Source organism: Eptesicus fuscus, chromosome 9 (genome assembly GCF_027574615.1).
Source record: "Eptesicus fuscus isolate TK198812 chromosome 9, DD_ASM_mEF_20220401, whole genome shotgun sequence".
Lineage (NCBI taxonomy): Eukaryota > Metazoa > Chordata > Mammalia > Chiroptera > Vespertilionidae > Eptesicus > Eptesicus fuscus.
This window is the reverse complement of record NC_072481.1, coordinates 30,425,121-30,443,700: the sequence shown is the minus strand read 5'-3', so window position 1 is coordinate 30,443,700 and position 18,580 is coordinate 30,425,121. Positions and strand designations below refer to the sequence as shown.

The 18,580-nt window shown below is 53.5% G+C and overlaps 2 protein-coding genes across 15 annotated transcripts in view; both read right to left on the bottom strand.

The window, feature by feature from the left end:
• Positions 1–1,703: 1,703 nt before the first annotated feature.
• Positions 1,704–6,659, bottom strand: SLFNL1 (schlafen like 1). Of its 6 annotated transcripts, none has more exons than XM_054720947.1 (5): positions 6,421–6,659; positions 5,279–5,954; positions 3,151–3,684; positions 2,725–2,868; positions 1,704–2,076 (listed from the first exon to the last, which is right to left on the bottom strand). In XM_054720947.1, exons 2-5 carry the CDS (start codon positions 5,663–5,665, stop codon positions 1,954–1,956), a joined length of 1,188 nt encoding a protein of 395 aa, XP_054576922.1. In that variant the 5' UTR covers positions 5,666–5,954; positions 6,421–6,659; the 3' UTR covers positions 1,704–1,953. The 6 variants fall into 6 exon arrangements, with proteins under 6 accessions (XP_054576922.1, XP_054576923.1, XP_028016084.2 ...); XM_054720948.1 differs by having other exon boundaries at positions 5,279–5,923; XM_028160283.2 differs by having other exon boundaries at positions 5,279–5,855.
• Positions 6,660–8,288: 1,629 nt separating this feature from the next.
• SCMH1 (Scm polycomb group protein homolog 1) overlaps positions 8,289–18,580 on the bottom strand; it is a 140,814-nt gene continuing 130,522 nt past the window's right edge. For 6 of the 9 annotated variants that reach the window (XM_028160264.2, XM_054720455.1, XM_054720459.1 and 3 more), the window contains 4 exons: positions 17,994–18,188; positions 15,013–15,078; positions 10,401–10,543; positions 8,289–9,413 (listed from right to left, as the gene is read on the bottom strand). In XM_028160264.2, the coding sequence (XP_028016065.2) occupies positions 9,288–9,413; positions 10,401–10,543; positions 15,013–15,078; positions 17,994–18,188 (530 nt within the window). In that variant the 3' untranslated portion in view covers positions 8,289–9,287. The remainder of the gene's footprint in view (positions 9,414–10,400; positions 10,544–15,012; positions 15,079–17,993; positions 18,189–18,580) is intronic. The other 3 variants (XM_028160267.2, XM_054720460.1, XM_054720457.1) reach the window with 1 other exon arrangement.

The following is an 18,580-nucleotide window of genomic DNA, read 5'->3' as shown; positions in this document are numbered from 1 at the left end:
TCTCTGAAATCAATAAATACATACGTCTAAAAAGAAGTGGGTTTCTTTTTAGTCTTCCACTCACTGTCCGAGGCCACCGTCGCCGCTGAGGCCAGAAGCTGGTGTCCCTCCGGACCCAGAGCAGCCCGGCTGCCTCATCTCCGTTCCTCATGGGCCAGAATAAAATGTCCCCTCACAGAGGTCTCCATACTCATCTTGTACTTCGAATGTGGCTGATTGGGGGACTTGTAACCTCTTTTCCTAGCCAGTGGTTCCATATAGAAGCCATTCCCAAAACAGGGTTCTGACATGCCCGTTGGTGACAGCGCTCCCTGGAACAGTGAGGACTTGGCTGGGTATGAGGTTTGCAAACACTCACAGTGGTTAGACGTTCCTGCCTCTCCCTATAAAAGTACCTCAAATGACAGTTGTTAGGTGCTGGCCACTCGCATAGCCTTTCTAGAAGAGGGACTCGGATGCCTTTCCAGGGCTGGTGAAGCCTGAGCAACCCTGCCACCCAGGTTGGCAGATGAGGCCGAAGCCGAGAAATGCCCAGGAGGGCAGCCTTCTGTGCCTGGTGTCCACTGATCAGTGCACAGAAGCTTTTGGGTGAGGAAACCTGGCCAAGCTTCTCTGGTGTCCTTCAAACCCAGTGACCGGGGCCGGTTCTCAGCTGCCCAGAGCAGCTTGGCTACAACGTGACTTAACCTGCCTTTGCAGAAATCAGCTCTTTCCCAATAAGCGTGTTGGGATCGTGATGCCTGGGCTAGCATCTTGCATGTGAGCAGGAAAGGGGTGGCAGTGCTGGCGAGGGGGTGTCATTTAAAATAGGGTGGGGAGGAAATGAGTCAAGCAGCTGTCTGGGGGAGGAGCATTTCAGGCAGGGGAGGCAGCCAGTGCAAAGGCCCTGAGACAAGTAATAAAAGGTGGTCAGTGTCGCTGGAATGCATGCGCAAGGGGAGGAGGCGGAGTTGAAGGCAGACGGGTCAGGAGGTCAGGGAGAGCTGTGTAGAGTAGACCATGGTTTGGCCTTTGCTCTCAATGTAATGGGGAGCCCTTGAAGGGCTTTGAGCCCAGACCTGCCCTGGTCAGACGTTGGCTTTATAGCCTCTGGCTCTGCTGGTGGTGGGGCAATGGCTGAGCAGGACTCCCAGTGGTTGAGGTGCTTGGAATGGAAGCCAGGTCCTTTTTGTGCAGGTGTCTGTGTGCTGAGAAACAGGGTACCTGAGGATGACCAGTGCACTGCTACTATCTGAGAGGTGGCACTTCCCCCCAAGGTACCCGGCCATTAACGCAGGGCTGGACTGGAACCTGACCATCTGGGCTCCTCCCCTCATTCTGTGTGGTAGGAGCCCAGGGCTGGCTTGGCCTTCTGGACAGAGGGAGACTAGGCATGTGACTCATGACTCAGCTACACCCAACTGGCTGGCCAGATGTTCTAGAAATAATCATTCTTGCTCCAGGTCCCTGTAATTTATTAAAGGGCTATGAGAACCACAGTTCCAGCATGCCAAGGCTGGGGGCTGCCTGCTTGCTCTGTAACCGAGGTGCCTTGCCATCTGCAGAGGGGATTTCCTAAGATAAATTCCGTTCTAACCCTGTCTAGCCAACTGGAGTCATCAGACCCCGGCCTGGGCAAGATGAGCATCTTGGGGACAGGGACAGTCTCTTCTAGCCCAGCCCCAGTGTAGCCTGGCCAAGTTTGTACAGGTTCTTTCTGAAGGTGAGGTTCCTTGGGGCTCATGCTAAGAGCAATTTATTAGCTACACAGCCCAGAGTCTGCTCAGGATCGAAGCCACCTGGGACCAGCCCGTGTGTGCAATTCTGCTGAAGGAGCAAGGAAGCCTGGTGTTCCCGTCCCCCTCTGAGCAACCAGATGGGTTTATTGGGAGGTCTTTGGCTCAAACAGGCAATCCCTGTATGTCCCAGGGAGAGTGCCAGCTTCATCCCTGCGCTCACTTGCCCGCGGGGCCCTCACAGGACGCAGCAGGTGCAGGAGATGGGCCTGCGCTGCCGCAGCCGCTGCTGGAGCTGCTCCTTCTCGGCCGCCAGCACCTTCACCCTCTCCTCCAGCTTGCTCAGCTCCGCTGTCCACTTCTGAGGGGACATCGTAGAAACCGCAGTCTAAGCTGACATCATCCCAGGTCCACACACACTCCTCCCAGGGTTGAACTGATGATGGAGGAGGGCAAGGCCCAGAGAGCCTGGGGGGCAGGCTCAAGGCCTCTGGCACCGATTGGCACTGCTAGGTGGGGAAGCCTGGTCCCCGGGCCACACAGACACCCCTGATGGAGTCAGCCCTGGGGTCTTGAGGAAGCTGAGCATCCCAAGCCCTGGGATGACCTGTCCCCTGCAGCCTCCTCGAGTACCAGAGGCAGGCTCAGGTTGGCAGCCCCTCCTCCCCCAATGTCCTCTCTCTCCATCAGCGCCTTGCCTTCCTCTGCTTGTCTGCCACCTGATGTTTCCCTCTTGAAAAGGCTTTTGCTTGGGACTATGTCCATCACTCCCTGCCCCTTATCTTGAGGGCCTCCCCCAAAATGTATACAGCTCTCAGGGTTGTCTTAAAACTTCTCACTATTCTACTCGGCTGACTCCCCGAGCCACGCAATGGTGGACTATGGCGGGTGGTAGGTAATTTCAAGTCAGCCCCTCGGGCACACTCACAGGGCAATGGAGCATCAAGGGAAACCTGAGGGCTTGCTCAGGACTGGGCCCCCATCCCACCTGACCAGCCTCGCCACTTACCTGTCTGCACCACTCCTGGATGGCGTGGACGGCCAGCGGGCCCTGGATGCTCCCCTCACGCCGCAGGAACACCTCCCCCTGGTCTGTCTCGTAGAGCTGCGGCTCAGCCTGGGCCTTGGGGGCGTGCACACTCAGGCGGATCACCTGGCCAAGGGCAACAACAGCTCTGGGATGCTGCACGGGAGAGTGTGCAGCCAAAATCCTGCCCTGCTTGGTCCTGGCTTCCGGCTCCTGGGGACAGCTTGTGGGGCTGGGGCTGGGCCAGGGCTAGGCCAGGTCTCTTTTCTCATCACCATTTCCCGGACTCCCCTTTGCACCACCTCCTGCCCAGCACTGCTCAGCAGAGTGGATGTGGGCCATCACTGTAGAGTGATGAAATGACAGATGACAACACAGCCCCAGAGACCTTCCTGTTCCGCGGCTCACCTTGAGGGGCGTGCCGCTGGCGGAGGTGTTGACCACTGGGATGAAAGTGAGCGTGTAGGCGTCAGGGAAGACCTGCGGCCTGAAGCCCTGCAGGACGGAGTCCACCAGCAGGCGCACGCGGTCCTCCTCGTGGTGGCTGCAGCGGATGCCCCGCACGAGCCCGCTGTCCTCCACGCCCACCAACAGGCTGCCGCCCTCGCTGTTGAGGAAGGCGCACACGTAGCGCCGCAGGTGGTGCTTGAAGGCCAGGCTCAGGTACTCGCCGCCGCCCCTCTTGAACTCCATGCTGCGCGTCTCGCTGCCCAGGAAGGCGCCCTGGAAAAGCCGCTCCTGGCCCTGGATCTCCTGGTGCACGATGGCGCTGTCCGAGCGCGTGCAGCTGGGTTGGTGCATGGAGCTAGGCCACCCCAGAGCCTGGGCCGGTGGGGCATTGGTGCGCCTGGCAGGTGGGCGGCTGGAGCCTGGGCTGGGGCCTGGGCTGTGGCCTGGGCTGGGGCTGGGGCTGGGGCCAGGGCTCGGGCCTCTGTTTTCCTCCTGCCGGTGTGGAGCAAGAGTCCCTGAGCAGGGCAGCAAGAGGGACAGGCTTCCAGAACTCCCACCTCCACCCAGCTGGGGCCCAGCCCACTGAGGAATCCCCGTGTTCCCTCCCAGGCAGAGGGAAAGGCTGCTGGATCAAGGGTTGAAGCCAGCCCCTGGTTCTGCCAGGCTGGGCTGCCCTCTTCCCAGGTGGACTGTGAAATGCATGGTGGGTAAGAGCTCTCCTTCCCAGGCTGGAAGCTGGGATGCCTGTGGGCCAATCTCTTCCCAGTCCTGGAGGCCCAGGACTGGGTCACCAGGAGATACCTAAGGTCCCATGTGACAGCTTCAGGTCTCTGAACTGAGAGGGGCCCCTGAGACCCCACCTGCTTCCTGATCTTCCTGAAACCCTTGCTGATCACTTTCTGGACCACTGGCCAGCCCTCCTGAACTTCAGCTTTCCTCAGGCCCTCCCTAGTCCCTTTCCATGGTTTCTGCTCTGTCCGGGGACTCTGGGCATGAGCCCATGGCCACTCCCCTGGCGGCCCCTCCCTGGACTCCCTGCCTGCTGGGCTCTGGAAGAGGCCTCCAGCCCTGGGAGCTCAGTGTGGGCAGGGGCATGGCGACGAGGGGCATGTTCCTATCCGCCCTGCAGTGCTCAGAAAAGACAGGTGTATCACAAATGTGAGAAACTGCCATACAAACACGAAATCAGGCTCACTGATCTTGAAATGCAAAGTCCCAGAGCTGTGTAGTTCTGCAGCAGTTTAAACACTGAGGCATTTTCACCCCCAAAGGAAAGATAAACCAGGATCCCCTGTCTCATGGAGTGACCTGCACGGCCTCAGTGAGGCGGCTATTCCCTCAGGTTCCCCGTAGAAGCCAACCTTTCAGTCCCACTGACTGGGTCTCACCGCCCTGGGAGGCCTGGCCCCTGCCCTCTTTCTTCCTTTATTCTTTCTGCAGCCTTCAGCTTGAGCTCCAGGGACACCACCTGGCCTGCCTGCTGCATGTAACATTCCCCTCACCACCCTGTTCCTTTGTATGTGCCATGTTCCTCTGCCTGGAATGCTAGCCCCACTCCCTAAGTCCCAGCCCGGCTTTCACTCCCCCTGCTTATTTGTTCCCAGAGATTAATGGGGGCCCTCCTGTGTCCTCCCACAGCCCCGGAAGGCCGCCATGCAGCTTTGTCGGCCATGTCTGGCTCTGCTCATAGGGCTCCCTGAGGGCAGGGCTGAGCCCTGGCTCCCTGTTTTACAGCCTGGCATAGAGCAGCTGCTGGTGTTTGTCAACTGAATGAGGTGGTCCAAGGAAGAAATGAGGACCCCTTTGGGACCTGAGGCTGGGGTGCAGAGGACCCAGGGAGGAGTCCCACACATCCGCCTTTCTACACATGCTTCCGGCTGGAGGCAAAGTGTCCCTCTGGGAGTGAGCTGGCAGCGCCTGCTGCAGGCCAGTTTTGGGGGGAGCAGTCCCCACGTTTGCAGATCTGTCCCCAGTTTCTCAAAGATACCCCTCCACCTATGGATGGAAGTGCAGGCCGTCCATACCCAGACCCCTGGGTGAGGCTCCGGGGCTTGCAGCCTGGTGGCTCTGGGAATGCCTCACTTACCTCTCTGTGGTGTGTGGGCTCACGGCCGTCTCCCAACACCAGCTCCTTCCCGCGGGCCACCAGCTCCTTGATGATCTGGTGCTCCTCCAAGGCTGTCTGCAGGCGGCAGCGGAGGGAGGCCAGGGTGTCCTCAGAGGTGGCCACCTGCACCAGGGCATAGGCCTTCCGCGGCCGCCTCACCACCTCGATGTGCTCCCGCGCCACTGGCAGCTCCAGCCGCTCCAGGGTGTCTCGGAGCAGGCAGGTGAGCACCGGCACTGAGAACTGGGGGTTCAGGTGGCCCACGTAGAGAATATGCGTGCTGGGAGCCCCCTCCAGGCCGGAGTCCTCAGGCAGGGACTCTTCTGTGGGGAGCTCCTGCAGAGACTGCTCTTCTGGGGGCTCCATGAGGGGCTCCTGCACCTGTTTGTGCTGATCTCTTCCTGGGGGCCCCTGGAGGGGTCTCCCTCAGAAGGGCTTCCGGGATTCCTTACTGCAGGCTGCTCTTCCCAGGACCCTGGGCTCTCAGCTTGGCCCAGGCCCTCCAGGGGAACAAAGGGGTGCCAAAGCTCCTGGGAGGTTCACAGATGGGCAGGGGCTGGGAAGGGCCAGAATGAGAGGGAGGGCAGAGGGCTAGCAGGAAGGGGCCTGCCAGCCACCCCAGGTCTGGGACAGGAAAGAGGAGAGTCAGACAGGGCTGAGCCGGAGAACAGAGCATGAGCGCCTGCCCCTCCAGTCCAGAGGGCAAGACAGGAGATATGCCCAAAGAGGGACAGAGGGGACCAGGACTCAGGTCTCTGAGGCTCCGAGGCCTGACTGTGGCCCCACTGCTGCTTCTGCTTGCCTGGTCTGAGCCCAGAATGGCTCTGAAACGGGCAGGGCTCGGCCAGAGGTTGTAGAGCAGAGGTTTTATGCTTTGGGCACGCTGATGAAAGCTATGGCCTCTCCCCAGAAGAATGGGCTTTGCATATATATGTATAACTTGCGGAGCCTCGTGGACCCTTCCTAAGAACTAGTTTAGACTGAGTCCTCCTTTTGGTTCAGAGAGCATAAGTGAGGAGGGGCATAATGAGGGGCAGAGCTGGGGCCCTACCCCCACTCCAGCCTCCCACCAGGCCAGGGACCTCGATCCTGAGCTGTGCACACACCAGCCCTCCACTTACCCACCCACACCCAGCTTCTGGTTGGCGTGGCAGGTACCACCAGCCTGCATCTTTTCAGATTGGATCCTTGAAGTTGTCAGGGCCTGGGGGCCACCAAGGCTGGGGTGGGGGCATTCAGGACCAACAGGAATAGAAGGACAAGGGAGGCCTATGACCCTCATGTCCTTGCTCTTCCTGGGAGGTAGTGGCCTGCGCTCCCACAGCTCCCTGATCCCTGGCCAGCGGCTCCCTAGGGCACTTGGGAGCTTGGTGTGGGGTGGCAGCAAGAACCAAGGCTGCAGGAAGTGGGCGGGGCCTGTGCAACTACCTCTGTGAGCTCATGAGAGCCAATAATGCCTTCTTGGCCAGCCTCAGGCACTGGGCAGGCAAGGGTGGCAAGTCCCTCAGGAGGATGCTTCCCCACCCCCACCTCCACCTCCACCCTCTCTTTAAACATACACCAGCTTGGCCCCAGGGCTCCCTCGGGGCAGCTCCCAGAACCCCGGGGCTGAAGATGTACTTTCTTCCTCTGTAATGTCTCTCTAGGCCAGTGATGGGCAACCTTTTGAGCTTGGTGTGTCAAACTTCGCCAAAAAACTGAGCATAACTAGGGTAGTGTGTCACTTTGAGAAAAAAACATTATTTCGCAAATGTTTCATCCTCAGGAGCAGCAAATGTTTCATCCTCGGCATGCGGCTGCCTCAGCGGCCACGTGTCATCAGAAATGGCACTGACACACGTGTCATAGGTTCGCCATCACTGCTCTAGGCCCTAGTGCCATGCAGGCCCCCTGGTGCCCCCCCAACCCCCCTTCAGTCATCAATCCCAGGCTCCAACTGGGCTCAGCTACCTCCAGGGTGGGTCAGAGCGCACACAGTTGGGTCCAGGGCTCCCTGACACCAGGCCCTTCTCTATGCCCGAGGTAGAGGAGAGCCCTGAACAATAGGCCAAGGCCGTGTGGGGAGCACCCTGAATGAGCAGCACAGCCTACCAGACCCCAATATCCAGGAGTCTGTGGAAAACCGTGCCTACTCTGGCTTGGCAGCCCTGACCCTCTGGCTGCTTTGCGGAGACCGCAGTTAGAAGCCCACACACAGTGGCCGCGTGGAAGGGCATTCTAAGTTCATCAGGATGTCAGAACCAGTCACTGGCGAGAGCTGGCAAGTACGCCCTTCCCCTCAGAAGTCTCCTTACCCGCTCTCCCCCACCCCTCCCCGTCCCAAACCCAGGCACATGGGCTCAGAGAAAGGAAACGACTGACCCAGAGCGCGACAGCGAACGGCTGGACTGGCGGGAACCTCAGCCGTGGCCCTGAAGTCGGGTTACTTGGCTTCAAATGCCTACTTTAACACTTCCTGGCTGTGATCTGAGCTTCTCCTTCCTCATCTACAAAATGGGTTTGCTGTGAAGATTAAATGAGCTCATTCTAACTCATGTAGAGCAGTGTGGGGCACACAGTGACACTCTCAGGTTATACTGAACTGTGCTGCTGCCCCTACACCTTCTCTGCCATCCCGTGACAAACAGCGATGTGTGGCCCTGGCCTTGAGCACCTGCCGCTGGCCCAGTTAGTCTGCACCTCTCTTTGCCTGAGGATGTGGATGAGCCCAGCCACCGAGGCTCCTTGGAGCTGCTGACCTTAACACTGTTCTTCCAGCTCAGGCTCGAGGAGCTGCTGCGCGCACCGCTGTCTTGCTGGCCTGCAGTGCTGGGGCCCCAGGGGACACCTGGCTAATCTCCTGTTCGTTAGGGATTTGCTGGAATTAGAACTCAGGGATCATCTTGTCCAAGCTCCTCATTTTATATGTGAAGAAACTAAGACCATGAGGAAGGACTGACCTGCCCACTGGAAAACAGTGATTTGGCTGTTGATTAAAAAGACACTGGCATCTATATTGCTTTTTATTTATAAACAAGTCAACATAAAATAAGTCCAGATGAAGCGGGGCAGCTGTGCTGACCTGCTTGCGAAGGAAGCATGTGGACAGCGGAGTGGGTGCAGCCGGACTCCAGCCTGGAGACCCTTTCCTCCTACCACCCTAGGGGCTTCTCGGCCTAAAATCATTGGCCCAACCTTCTGCGGCAGCAGTTCTGGCCAGGGCAAGGAGCTGTGCTGGGTCAGTGCGGGCAGGGACTCCCATTCCCATGAGTGAGGCTGGGTGAAGGGCCCAGTAAGGAAGAGAGGGGAAGGTGACAGGGATCCTCTCCTCCCAACACTGAGTGATGTGGTCAAGGCTTTATAGGTCTGTCTGTCCCAAAGAGAAAGTGCCCTGAGGTAATGTCCTCTGTGAAGGGGCCACACCTCTCTGGGACCAGGGCAGGGCAGTCTTTCTCCACCTGAAACCCCATGTTTGGAGTGAGGAGTAGGAACTGAAGGGCTTGCCCAAGTGCCAGAAACAATAAATAACAATACAAAAATGATCTTTTTTTTAAAAAAAGGTAGAGGTTTGCACCATGAGTTTGGAATCTGGGTATCTTGTAGAAGGCAGGAGCTGTGGGGCAGTGGGTGCCACACCAGGCCCAGCAGGTGGTAAGGGACCGGGCACGAGTGTCAGTTCAGGGCCCCATCTTCCGAGGCCTCAGGGGTCCAACCCTTTGCCATCACATGGCAGGTGTTCAGTCTAAACTTGTGAGGCCGGCCAGACTTGGCAAATAAATAGAGGGGGCCTCAGAACAGAGGCAGGACTGAGGGGAAGAGCAGCGTCAGCCCTGGGCCCCACCCTCCTCAGCCCTTCATGGAAGGACATGGAGGGTAGCAGTGGGGGCTCCGCACAGCCTCCTGCAGTCCTGAGGTGCGCCGAATGCCACCAACCACCGGGAGCCGGCTGCTGGTCGGAGAATGCTGCCCTGTCTGCCCCACCCCTCAGCTGTCAGCCGTGTCTTCCTGCTCAGAACTTGCCCTGCTTCAGCCGGTCAATGTGGTAGGAGAGTTTGAGCGCGGGCCCCAGCTTCAGCCCCATGTACTTCATCATCACGTCGCTGCGCAGCAGGAGCAGGGCCTTGCCGTCGATCTCCTGTAGGGCGTGGGAGAGGTGCCATCAGAGGCCTGGTTGGTCTGACCACCCCAGGGAAGTACAGCCACATGGAGTCAAGTGGACCTGCTGTGACACTAAAGCCTCCCTGGTCTCCCACCTTTTGTCTCCAACCATCCCTCCCCCACAAACAGCTATTGCTGAGCCCACCCGCTAAGCTCTTCACACGTTTGCACCCGTTTCCTTTCTCCGCTGACCCCTCCCAGACCTCTGAGTCCAGCTCAGTTCCATCTCCTCTAGGAAGCCTCCCCAGTCAGTGTGCGTGTCACTTCCCACGGCTGTATATGACCCTGTTATTCTGAGTCCTCTTCCTTCCTAAGCGGCAGGGACCATCTGTGTGGCTAGACACAAAGCAGGCACCTACCGGGCAGCTCTGAGGCCCTCAGGCTGAGCTAAGAGCGCCCTCCAAACCCACCGGCATGGGAAGTTTAAATGACCAATGAAGGGAGCAGTTCTGTTCTGAGTGTCCCCAGGGGAGAACTGCACCAAGCAGCAGGGGCTCCGGGGAAATGGCCTTGTGCCCCAAATCAGAAGAATGGTCAAGGTGGGGCTTAGGAGTAGTCCCTGGCCACAGGGCCATTGGTCACTTGAAGAGATGTGTGAGAGGCTAGAAGATGAGGGCCTGATGAGGGTGAGAGCTCGGGGCCACTTGGCAAGGGACTCTTTAACGTGGGCCAAGGCCCCTGATTCTCAGGCCAAGGCTGGCAGGCGAGAGAGCAGCGTTCCTAGGAAGAGGAGGGCCTGTCCCTGCTGCAGAGCCCACAGGGCGCACACCCAGCAGGAATGTGGCTGCATCAGATCTCACCCCAGCGGAGTAGGCTGAACTCAGTGCCCAGTGAGGGTTGACTGAGACCCCAGATTCTGTCCCTAAGTTAGTGTGGTCTCCGGAGCTGTATCAAGGGACCTGGAACCTTAAGGGTCTACAGGCTGCGGAAGTGAACCCGACAGAGATCAGGCAGGGGCACCTACGTGTTTACGAAAAAGGTCAGCGTGGGGTCCAAGCTGAGGATCAGTTTCCCGAACAAACTGCATCACATCCTCGACTGTCCATGAGGAGGGGTCCCGGGCACTCACTCGAGAGGCATCCCGGCTTTCCAGGTATCGGTCCGACCCTGCAGGACAGAGGGACAGCTGGCATCACGGGCGGGAACTGGTTTGAACTCCCCACCACTCTCCTCGGCGTGTCCTGAAAGGCCCTATGGGTGAGCTAACAGCAGAGGGACCAGAGGCAGCAGAGGGAGGGAGGGTTTCCACAAAGGGTCTTCGTAAGTTAAATCTTTGTTCTTTAAGGGTAGATCTGATTTTGAAAATAGAAGGAATTTTACACTGAGGCTGTGACTCATTCTGGACTAGAGTCAGGGTAAAATGAGGTAATGGGCTTACTTAGGTTCGGTGTGGGGCTGGTGGGTGTAACTGCTTTTGCTGTGGTTCTGGTGACCATTACTGGAGAGACCTTGGGAACTGGGCAAGAGCAGAGCCCAATTCTTGGGGTCTAGGGAGAAAAAAGTGGAGGATAAAACCCTAGGGAAGAGCTGACCTCACTATAGCTAATGTACAGAGGCAGAAAGTTTTGCTTTGGCTACCAGAAGCCTCAGCATTACTTTAGTGCCCTGCTTAGAGCTTGTATCTCAATCGTGGCTCAATCGCCACTTCCCTGTGGGAGTTGGGATTTCTATTCTGATCATCACCTGCCACAGATCTCTGGTACGTCGCATCCCTCTTCCTGGAATGTGTCTCTCCTCTCCCTTCAATTTCTTTTCTTTGGCAAACCCCAACTTAGCAAGCAAGAGATGACTTCAAGGACCAGCTCCCCTATGAAACTTTTCTATGGAAATAACTGGCCTCACAAAGCATTTCATGTATCCCTGGTTACAGCTTAACCTCTACACACTTCTCCCATCACATCACCTAATAATCTATTATCAGGAAAGCAGTCAAAGCAGCCTTAAAAAGGAATTGGATGGTGTCAGTCCATAAAAACTCCATGCATTGGCCTCCCATCACACCTGACAGGACATCTCAACTCCTTGGCTGAGCAGTTGCTCCATCACCTGGCCCTTCCTCCTTCTGACCTTACGTCCCAGGCCCCGCCCCACCTTTCCCTCACAATAATCCAGACAAGCCAGTTTTCTTGCTGCTACTTGAACAGGCTGTGCTCTTATTTTTTGACCTGTAATTTCCTTTGTCTGGAATGCTCTTTTTCCAGATCTTTGCATACCCAATTCCTTCTCAACATTTGGGTCTCATCTCAAATACCAATTCCTCAGAGTGGCTTTCCCTGATCTACTAGTAAAAGTACTCCATTCCCCATTGTCACTTGTTGGAAGCCGCCCATTGTCTTCACTAACAGAGAGGTGTTGACAAAGAACCTGGAAGGCTGGAGACCTTGAGCTCTGAAAGGTCAGAGCTCAGCACCCACTGTTTCGTTGAGACAATGGTAGCTGAAGCAACTTCCACCTTTTAGTTTTATGTAAATCCTGCTGATTGGCTATTATTGGAATTGCCTGCCTAAGGGGTATGGGTGTATCCCAAAACCTGAATAAAAGGGATAGCAAGGCCAGAGCAAAGCCGAGTCCTTCCTCTTGAGCTGGGCTCCCGCTTGGCCCCCAATTCCCAAATTTATATTTTCTTGTTTAGTCTCTTTCATTTGTGTGCGGTCTCCTCCAGAACCCAAACCCTGAACCTGAACCCTGAACCACATGGGACATGGGGGGGACACTCACAGTCACTCTCAACCCCACTACTCTATAGTTTTTGTTTTTTCTTTCCAGCACATATAACTACCTAAAATAATTTTATGTATCTATGTCTTCTATTTTTCCCCCCTGCTATGTCCTTATGATATTGTGATTTCTAATGAAATATACATATTCGGTCTTCATACCCATTTATGGCACAGAACTCTTAAAATCCTTTAAATTTCCCAAGTGGTGAGATAAAGAAAGGTTATTTATAATGAGCCCCTTTCATTATGAGTATGTCAATGAGGTGACTATTGGAAAGACCCTAAAGATGGGAGCTGGTTGCCAGAAGAACAAACCAGGTGGCTAGAGAGTTGGACCTTTCAGGTCCACCTCCAAACTCCTGGGGAAGGGAGAGGCTGGAGATTGAGCTCAATCATAATGGCCAATGATTTAATCAGTCACGCCTCTTCGATTAAGCTTGGGGCTGGGCACTGCGCAGACCATGGGAGAAGTGTGCTGGATTAGAGCCACAGAAATTCCATTGGCTTTTTTAGAGGTGGCAGTAGACAGGAAGTTGGAAAGAACTCTCTATAGCCAGCCACTTCTCCCTGCCCTGAAAGTCCCCTGTGATGCTAAGACAGAAACCAACTCAGAGATTATGGAGAGCAGAACAAAGATATACAACTGAGTGTCCTTTTTGGATCAGCTTAGCTAATTCCTCTACCCAAGGGAAGCTAGAAATCACACACACACACACACACACACACACACACACACACGCACACGCACAGTATTATTCACGTATACATATCCTATCTAATAAGAGAGTAATATGCAAATTGACCATACCTCTGCTATACCCACAAGCCACGCCCACCAGCCACTCAGGAGCGAGTATGCAAATTAACCCAACCAAGATGGCTGTGGCTACAGAGAGAGCAGGAGGCTTGGGTTTCCCCAGCAATTGAGGAAGCCAAGCTTTCCACCTGCCTTGGCCTCTGCTTAAGGCTACAAAGTTTCAATTATAGAAGATAAATAAATCCCAACAAAAATGGCTGCAGCCACGGAGCAAGCAGGAGGCTTGGCTCTGCTCAAGGCTACAGAGTTTCAATTATAGAAGATAAATAAATCCCAGATACCAGGCCTCTGCTTGGGTCGCCAGGGGGCATGGCCAGCCTGCAAACCACCACAGGCCCCTCACCCAGGCTGCCCCACACCCCAAGGGAACCCCCACCCTGATCCGGGACACCCTTCAGGACAAACCAGCCAGCCCCCACCCGTGCACCAGGCCTCGATCCTATCTAATCCTATCTAATAAATGAATAATATGCAAATTGACCACCACTCCAACACACAAGATGGCTGCCCCAATGTGGACAACAAGATAGCCGACACAAGATGGCCAGCGGGGGAGGGCAGTTGGGAGGGACCAGGCCTGCAAGGGAGGGCAGTTGGGGGTGACCAAGCCTGCAGGGGAGGGCAGTTAGGGGTGACCAGGCCTGCAGGGGAGGGCAGTTAGGGGCAAACAGGCTGGCAGGGGAGCAGTTAGGCATCAATCAGCCTGGCAGGGGAGTGGTTAGGGGGTGATCAGGCTGGCCGGCAGAAGTGGTTAGGGGCAATCAGGAAGGCAGGCAGGCAAGCAGTTGGGAGCCAGCAGTCCTGGATCTGGCCTAATCGGGCAGCTGGATATCCCTCGAGGGGTCCCAGATTGGAGAGGGTGCAGGCTGGGCTGAGGAACACCCCCCATGCACAAATTTCGTGCACTGGGCCTCTAGTATATATTATAAACACATGTATATTCACCTAATACTATTATATATATTATGTGTTTGTTAGCCTATTCCTGTTAGAATGTACACTCTTCGGAGATGAAGACATTTGAGCAAAGACCTTGAGGCAGAGGGTGATGAGCATATTTAGGGTTGAGCAGGGAGGCAATGTGCCAGAGCAGAGTAAATGAAGAAAAGTGGCAGGAATAACATCTCCGAGGCGTGTATGTGTGTGCTGGGCAGGGAAGTGGTGGTGAGGTAACAGAAGACCTTGTAAGCCACTGCAAGACCAGAGTGACATGAGTTGAGTTTGAGCACAGGAGTGACATGAACCAATTTATAACTAACTAAGAATCCCTCTCACAGTCTGTGTTCATAATAGGTGTTAGGGGGCAAGGACAAGTGAAGGAGACAAGTTGTAAATGAGTCTCCTATGATAGTCCAGATAAGAGATGACTGTGGCATGCACCAGGCGGTAGTGATGAGTGGTGAAGAGAGGTCTGATATATGAACATTATAAAGAATTCCCACCACCGTCCACTCATTTAACCCTTAAAACAGCTCCTGAAGGAATTATCATCTTCAGTTTAGAGATGAGAGAAGTGAGGCTCAGAGAAGGGAAGGGACTTGCCCAAGACCACACAGGCAGGAAGGAGATGAGTTATGCCCTGTCTCTATCTTTTCCTATTCCCAATTTTTCAGACAGACTATATCAAGGTTCTCCCCCTCCACCCAATGGGTATAGCTGTGGTTACTCTTCAAAGAAGGGAGAGAGTCTCAATCTGAGAATGACTAAGGCAGGTGAGGCACCTCCACAGAGGCCAGACTAACAAACAGATGCCCAATCATCCTGGATCATGAAATAAGAGGGGATAGACTTGACATCCATTAAATTCTATGAGAGAAACAATTTTAGGGCCAACTGAATGGAATCCTTTCATAGTCTTAGTGGGTTCTTCAGGATCAGAAAAGGTCTAGACCGTGACCTGGCCAACAGACTCAATGTATTCCAAAGGAAGAGTAAAGATGCCTGGGGACAACAGTGACATCTGAGGCCAGTGCCACATGAGGCACTCCTAACGGAAGCAGGGCCTTGGAGAAGATCACAGTAAAGTAATGCCCTCCTACCTGGGGAATGAGTTAGTTTCCAAAACGATCCCATATCCCTGCTTCCATCAGATCCTTTTAACACTCCTGTGGAAAGACCAGGTGGATGTCACCATCTTCATTTTGCATATGAGGAACATGAAGATGTGCGAGGTGAGATGACTTACCCAAATCTCAAGGCAGGGGATCAACTCTCAGTTCTACCTCTACTTCAGAGCTTCTCATGCTCCACTTTGCTGCCTCACAGGGGGAGGGGCATCCCAGGCTTCTTCCCCTGTCAGCCTCCCTGAAAACTCTCTCCTGAGGTCACCTCTTTCCATTGCAGGCCTTGCTAAGGGAGTCTCCTTATTCTTTTACAGCCCACACATTCCTGGGCTGTGAAAGAATAAGGCCTTTTGTGGGGAAACACCAAAGGTCCAGCCGTGGGGTGTGAAGGTAGATCTCCTATATTCCCACTGCTACTTTTAGACCATCCTCCTATGAAAGCTCATGTTCTTCAGAGGCCACACTATTGTCTATAAATCTCAGTGTTTCTACCCCTTGTTAAATGAAGACTTTTTGGTATTTAGCTCACTGCCTTCAATTCCACCCCAATTCCTGCCATAATTTTCAGAGGCAATCAGCAATCTATTCAACTTCCTTGCCTCTCTCTGCCAGTGACTTTCACATCTACTCTACTTCAAATACCAATTGCCAAATTCACTCTCTGGTTTTTACCATCACTTGGAACAATTTTAAACATCACTTCAGAATTTTAAACATGCCACTTTCTGACCTCAACCCTGTCTTCCCAACTGTCTTGTGACTTATGTCCATTATAACCTTGACATAACAAGATTATCAACATATCAATCTTACAGTTCCCCACCTTCAGCCTTCTCTCAGCCTTGCTCCTTCCCCACCCTGCCCAGATCCAGTGTTGATCTAAACTCCTCTCCCTCTAGCTCCTCGATTCCTTTATATGCTTCCTTACTCCCTGCCCCCTCTTGTCCTACTAGCTTGACTAAACATGAAACCTTAATTTCAAACTCTTTTCTTACCCCACATCTAGGTTTCTAAGAACCACAGAAGAAAACTATGGCTCTTGCAAACTTCCAAATTAGTCTGCAAGCACAGCTGGACCTTGGTGTTTCCCACAAACAATTTCCTTCTCCTTCACCCATTTCCCCCTGTCTTCTTTAGGACCAGTTCCATCTTTCAGACACCTAAGCCTTCCTTACTCAGCCCCTCTCCATTTACTCATGGCCACAATCTTCCCTCCAGTGTCAGAGAACAGGGAGTGTCTCCTTCTGGTTTAAGAGCTATCTGCCTGTGCCCTTTATCCCTAATCCTTCCTACAACTCTCCAGGCCTTACTTTTTCCTCTTTCCCATATTCTTAATTTCTTCTCCTTGGAAGACTCAAGTTGTATACTGATAAGCATGCCCAGTGTGCTTCCACTCCAGAAGACCTTCTTTGGAAGGTCATCGTCTTTCTTTTTTTCAACAAACTCTCCTTGATATTCCTACCCACTGCCATCTGCCCTCACTACCCTTCACCAACATTGAAGCTACAAATCCAGTAGATATTTCTCCATCCTTATTTTACTGACCCTTTGCTGTGCTCTCCTTAAAACATTCCCTATTGCCCTGGCTGCCACAATATTAAAGTCTTCTGTTTTTCCTCACATTTGACTACTCCTTTGTCTCCTGGGTGGGATCTTCTTCCTGTTCCTATCTCCTATACATTGGTCCCCAGGACTCCATCATAGTTAACGGTTTTCATTCTACACATACTCCTGGGAAATGGGTGCCATTCACCCTACAGCTTCAACTACCATCTATGTGTTGATGACTCCCAAATATTTAACTACAGCTCAGTCCTCTTCCCTGAGAATCAGATCTGAATAGCCACCACCTCTAAATATCACCTAGATGATCCATGGGCTCCCTACCCTTCTTTCTCTTCTAGGCACCACCATTTATCCAGCCGCCTCATCTCGAAACCTGGAAGACATTCCCACTCCATTCTTCCTCACGATCCTCAAATTTGACTAAATTTACCTGGTGAATAGTTTCAAACCTAGTCTCTCTTCTACACACCTTCTACCACTGCCCTAATCTAGGCCTTTATCACTTCTGGTCTGGCTCATGCTCGTAACCTTGTAACTGGTCTCTCTAGTCTTGTCACTCCTCTAATCCATCCTCAACATAGTAGTTAATGATCTACTGAAAACGAACTTTTTTAGGTCTTACCTCTAATTAAAAGCCTTTGATAACTTCACATTGCCTACAAGATCAACTCCAAACTCTTCCATGTGGCATTTAAGGTCCTCTGTGGTATAAGCCTGACCTTTCCAGGCTTTTCTCTTTCAAGTCCCAGTATTTTCCTTTGATTCAGCAACACCAAACAGCATGCGGTTCCTGGCACACTCTGTGCTAGCTCTTTCCCTTTGCCCTTGTTCATGCTGTGCTCTGTGGAAAGCTCTCCCTCCCCTATCACTCCTGATAGGGCCATTCATACAGTCACCCTTCAAGTCTCAGAAAGGGCATCACTTCCTCAAGGAAGCTTCCCCTGGACATCTAGCTTGTGTTACGTGTTCCTTCTTGCAGTTTTTATACGAATAGAGAATATCTGCAACTACTCTAAGATGTTGTTTTACAATTACCTATTTAAGTATCTCTTCCACAATACTGTGAGCTCCTTGAGGACAATAAGTGACCAATTTTTGCATCCCCATGCCAAACAGTGTTCAAGTAAGTGGCCATCGAAGGAATGAATGAATTCTTCCCTGTCCCTTTGGCTCTATGTTTTAGTTACCATTATTCTCAAGCCAATCCCAGAGCTTCCGTCGCCTCCCCAGGCACAATGGTAAGCCCAGACCCTAGCCCAACCACCAGACACAGCGAAACAGAGCCAAGTCCCTTCTAGCCTCCCAGAGCTCAGGAAGGAAGAAAGGAAGGAAAGAATGAAGGAAGGAAAGAATGAGGGAAGGCAGGAGGGCCAGAACTCTGGTAAGCTTACCCCTGGCGCACAGTCTACGCATAGCTGAGGCAGCACTCAGTGAGAGGCCACAGGATGGAAGCAAAGGCCGGTACCCTGAGGTTCGAAGATTTTGGGAAGTGCTGACAAGGTTGGTGGGTTTCAAGGTGGAGTCCATTGAGTCTGAGTGTGGCTCCAAGGACCGGGCCAGACTATTCCCTAGTACAAAGGTTTCACCTGGAAAACAGTAAAACAAGAGTTAGAGCAGAGAATAGTCCAGAAGGACTGCTGTGGCGCTGGCTCCCAGGGACCTGTCTGGATGGAGCAAAAGCAGCCAAACAGGAAGTCCTAGGCTGGGTCTCAGGAGGCCTGTGTACCAGTCACCACTCTGGCTCTCACTAGGTGGTATGAGTCAAGCCCAGTGCCTCTCTCTGGACTTGGATTTCCTCAGAGATACTTCCTCTTAGACTAGATGGTCTTTGAGGTTTCTTCTGGTCTAGATATCTTCCGCTTTTTCTAGATAAGAAGAACCTTAAAAAAATAGGAAGAGGCTGCCTTACACATAAGCTTATAGCAAAGAATAGGGTGCTGGAGAAGAGATACACTTGCTTAGGTGAGGGCACTTCAGA

Bases quoted from the DNA above. Each gene is read 5' to 3' on its own strand.
- SLFNL1 (XM_054720947.1), bottom strand. From the start codon at position 5,665: ATGGAGCCCCCAGAAGAGCAGTCTCTGCAGGAGCTCCCCACAGAAGAG. The intron at 2,869-3,150 runs GTGAGCCGCGGA...GCCCTTGGCCAG, and splicing joins CCAGCGGCACGCCCCTCAAG to GTGATCCGCCTGAGTGTGCA. The intron at 2,077-2,724 runs GTAAGTGGCGAG...ATGTCCCCTCAG, and splicing joins TCCAGGAGTGGTGCAGACAG to AAGTGGACAGCGGAGCTGAG.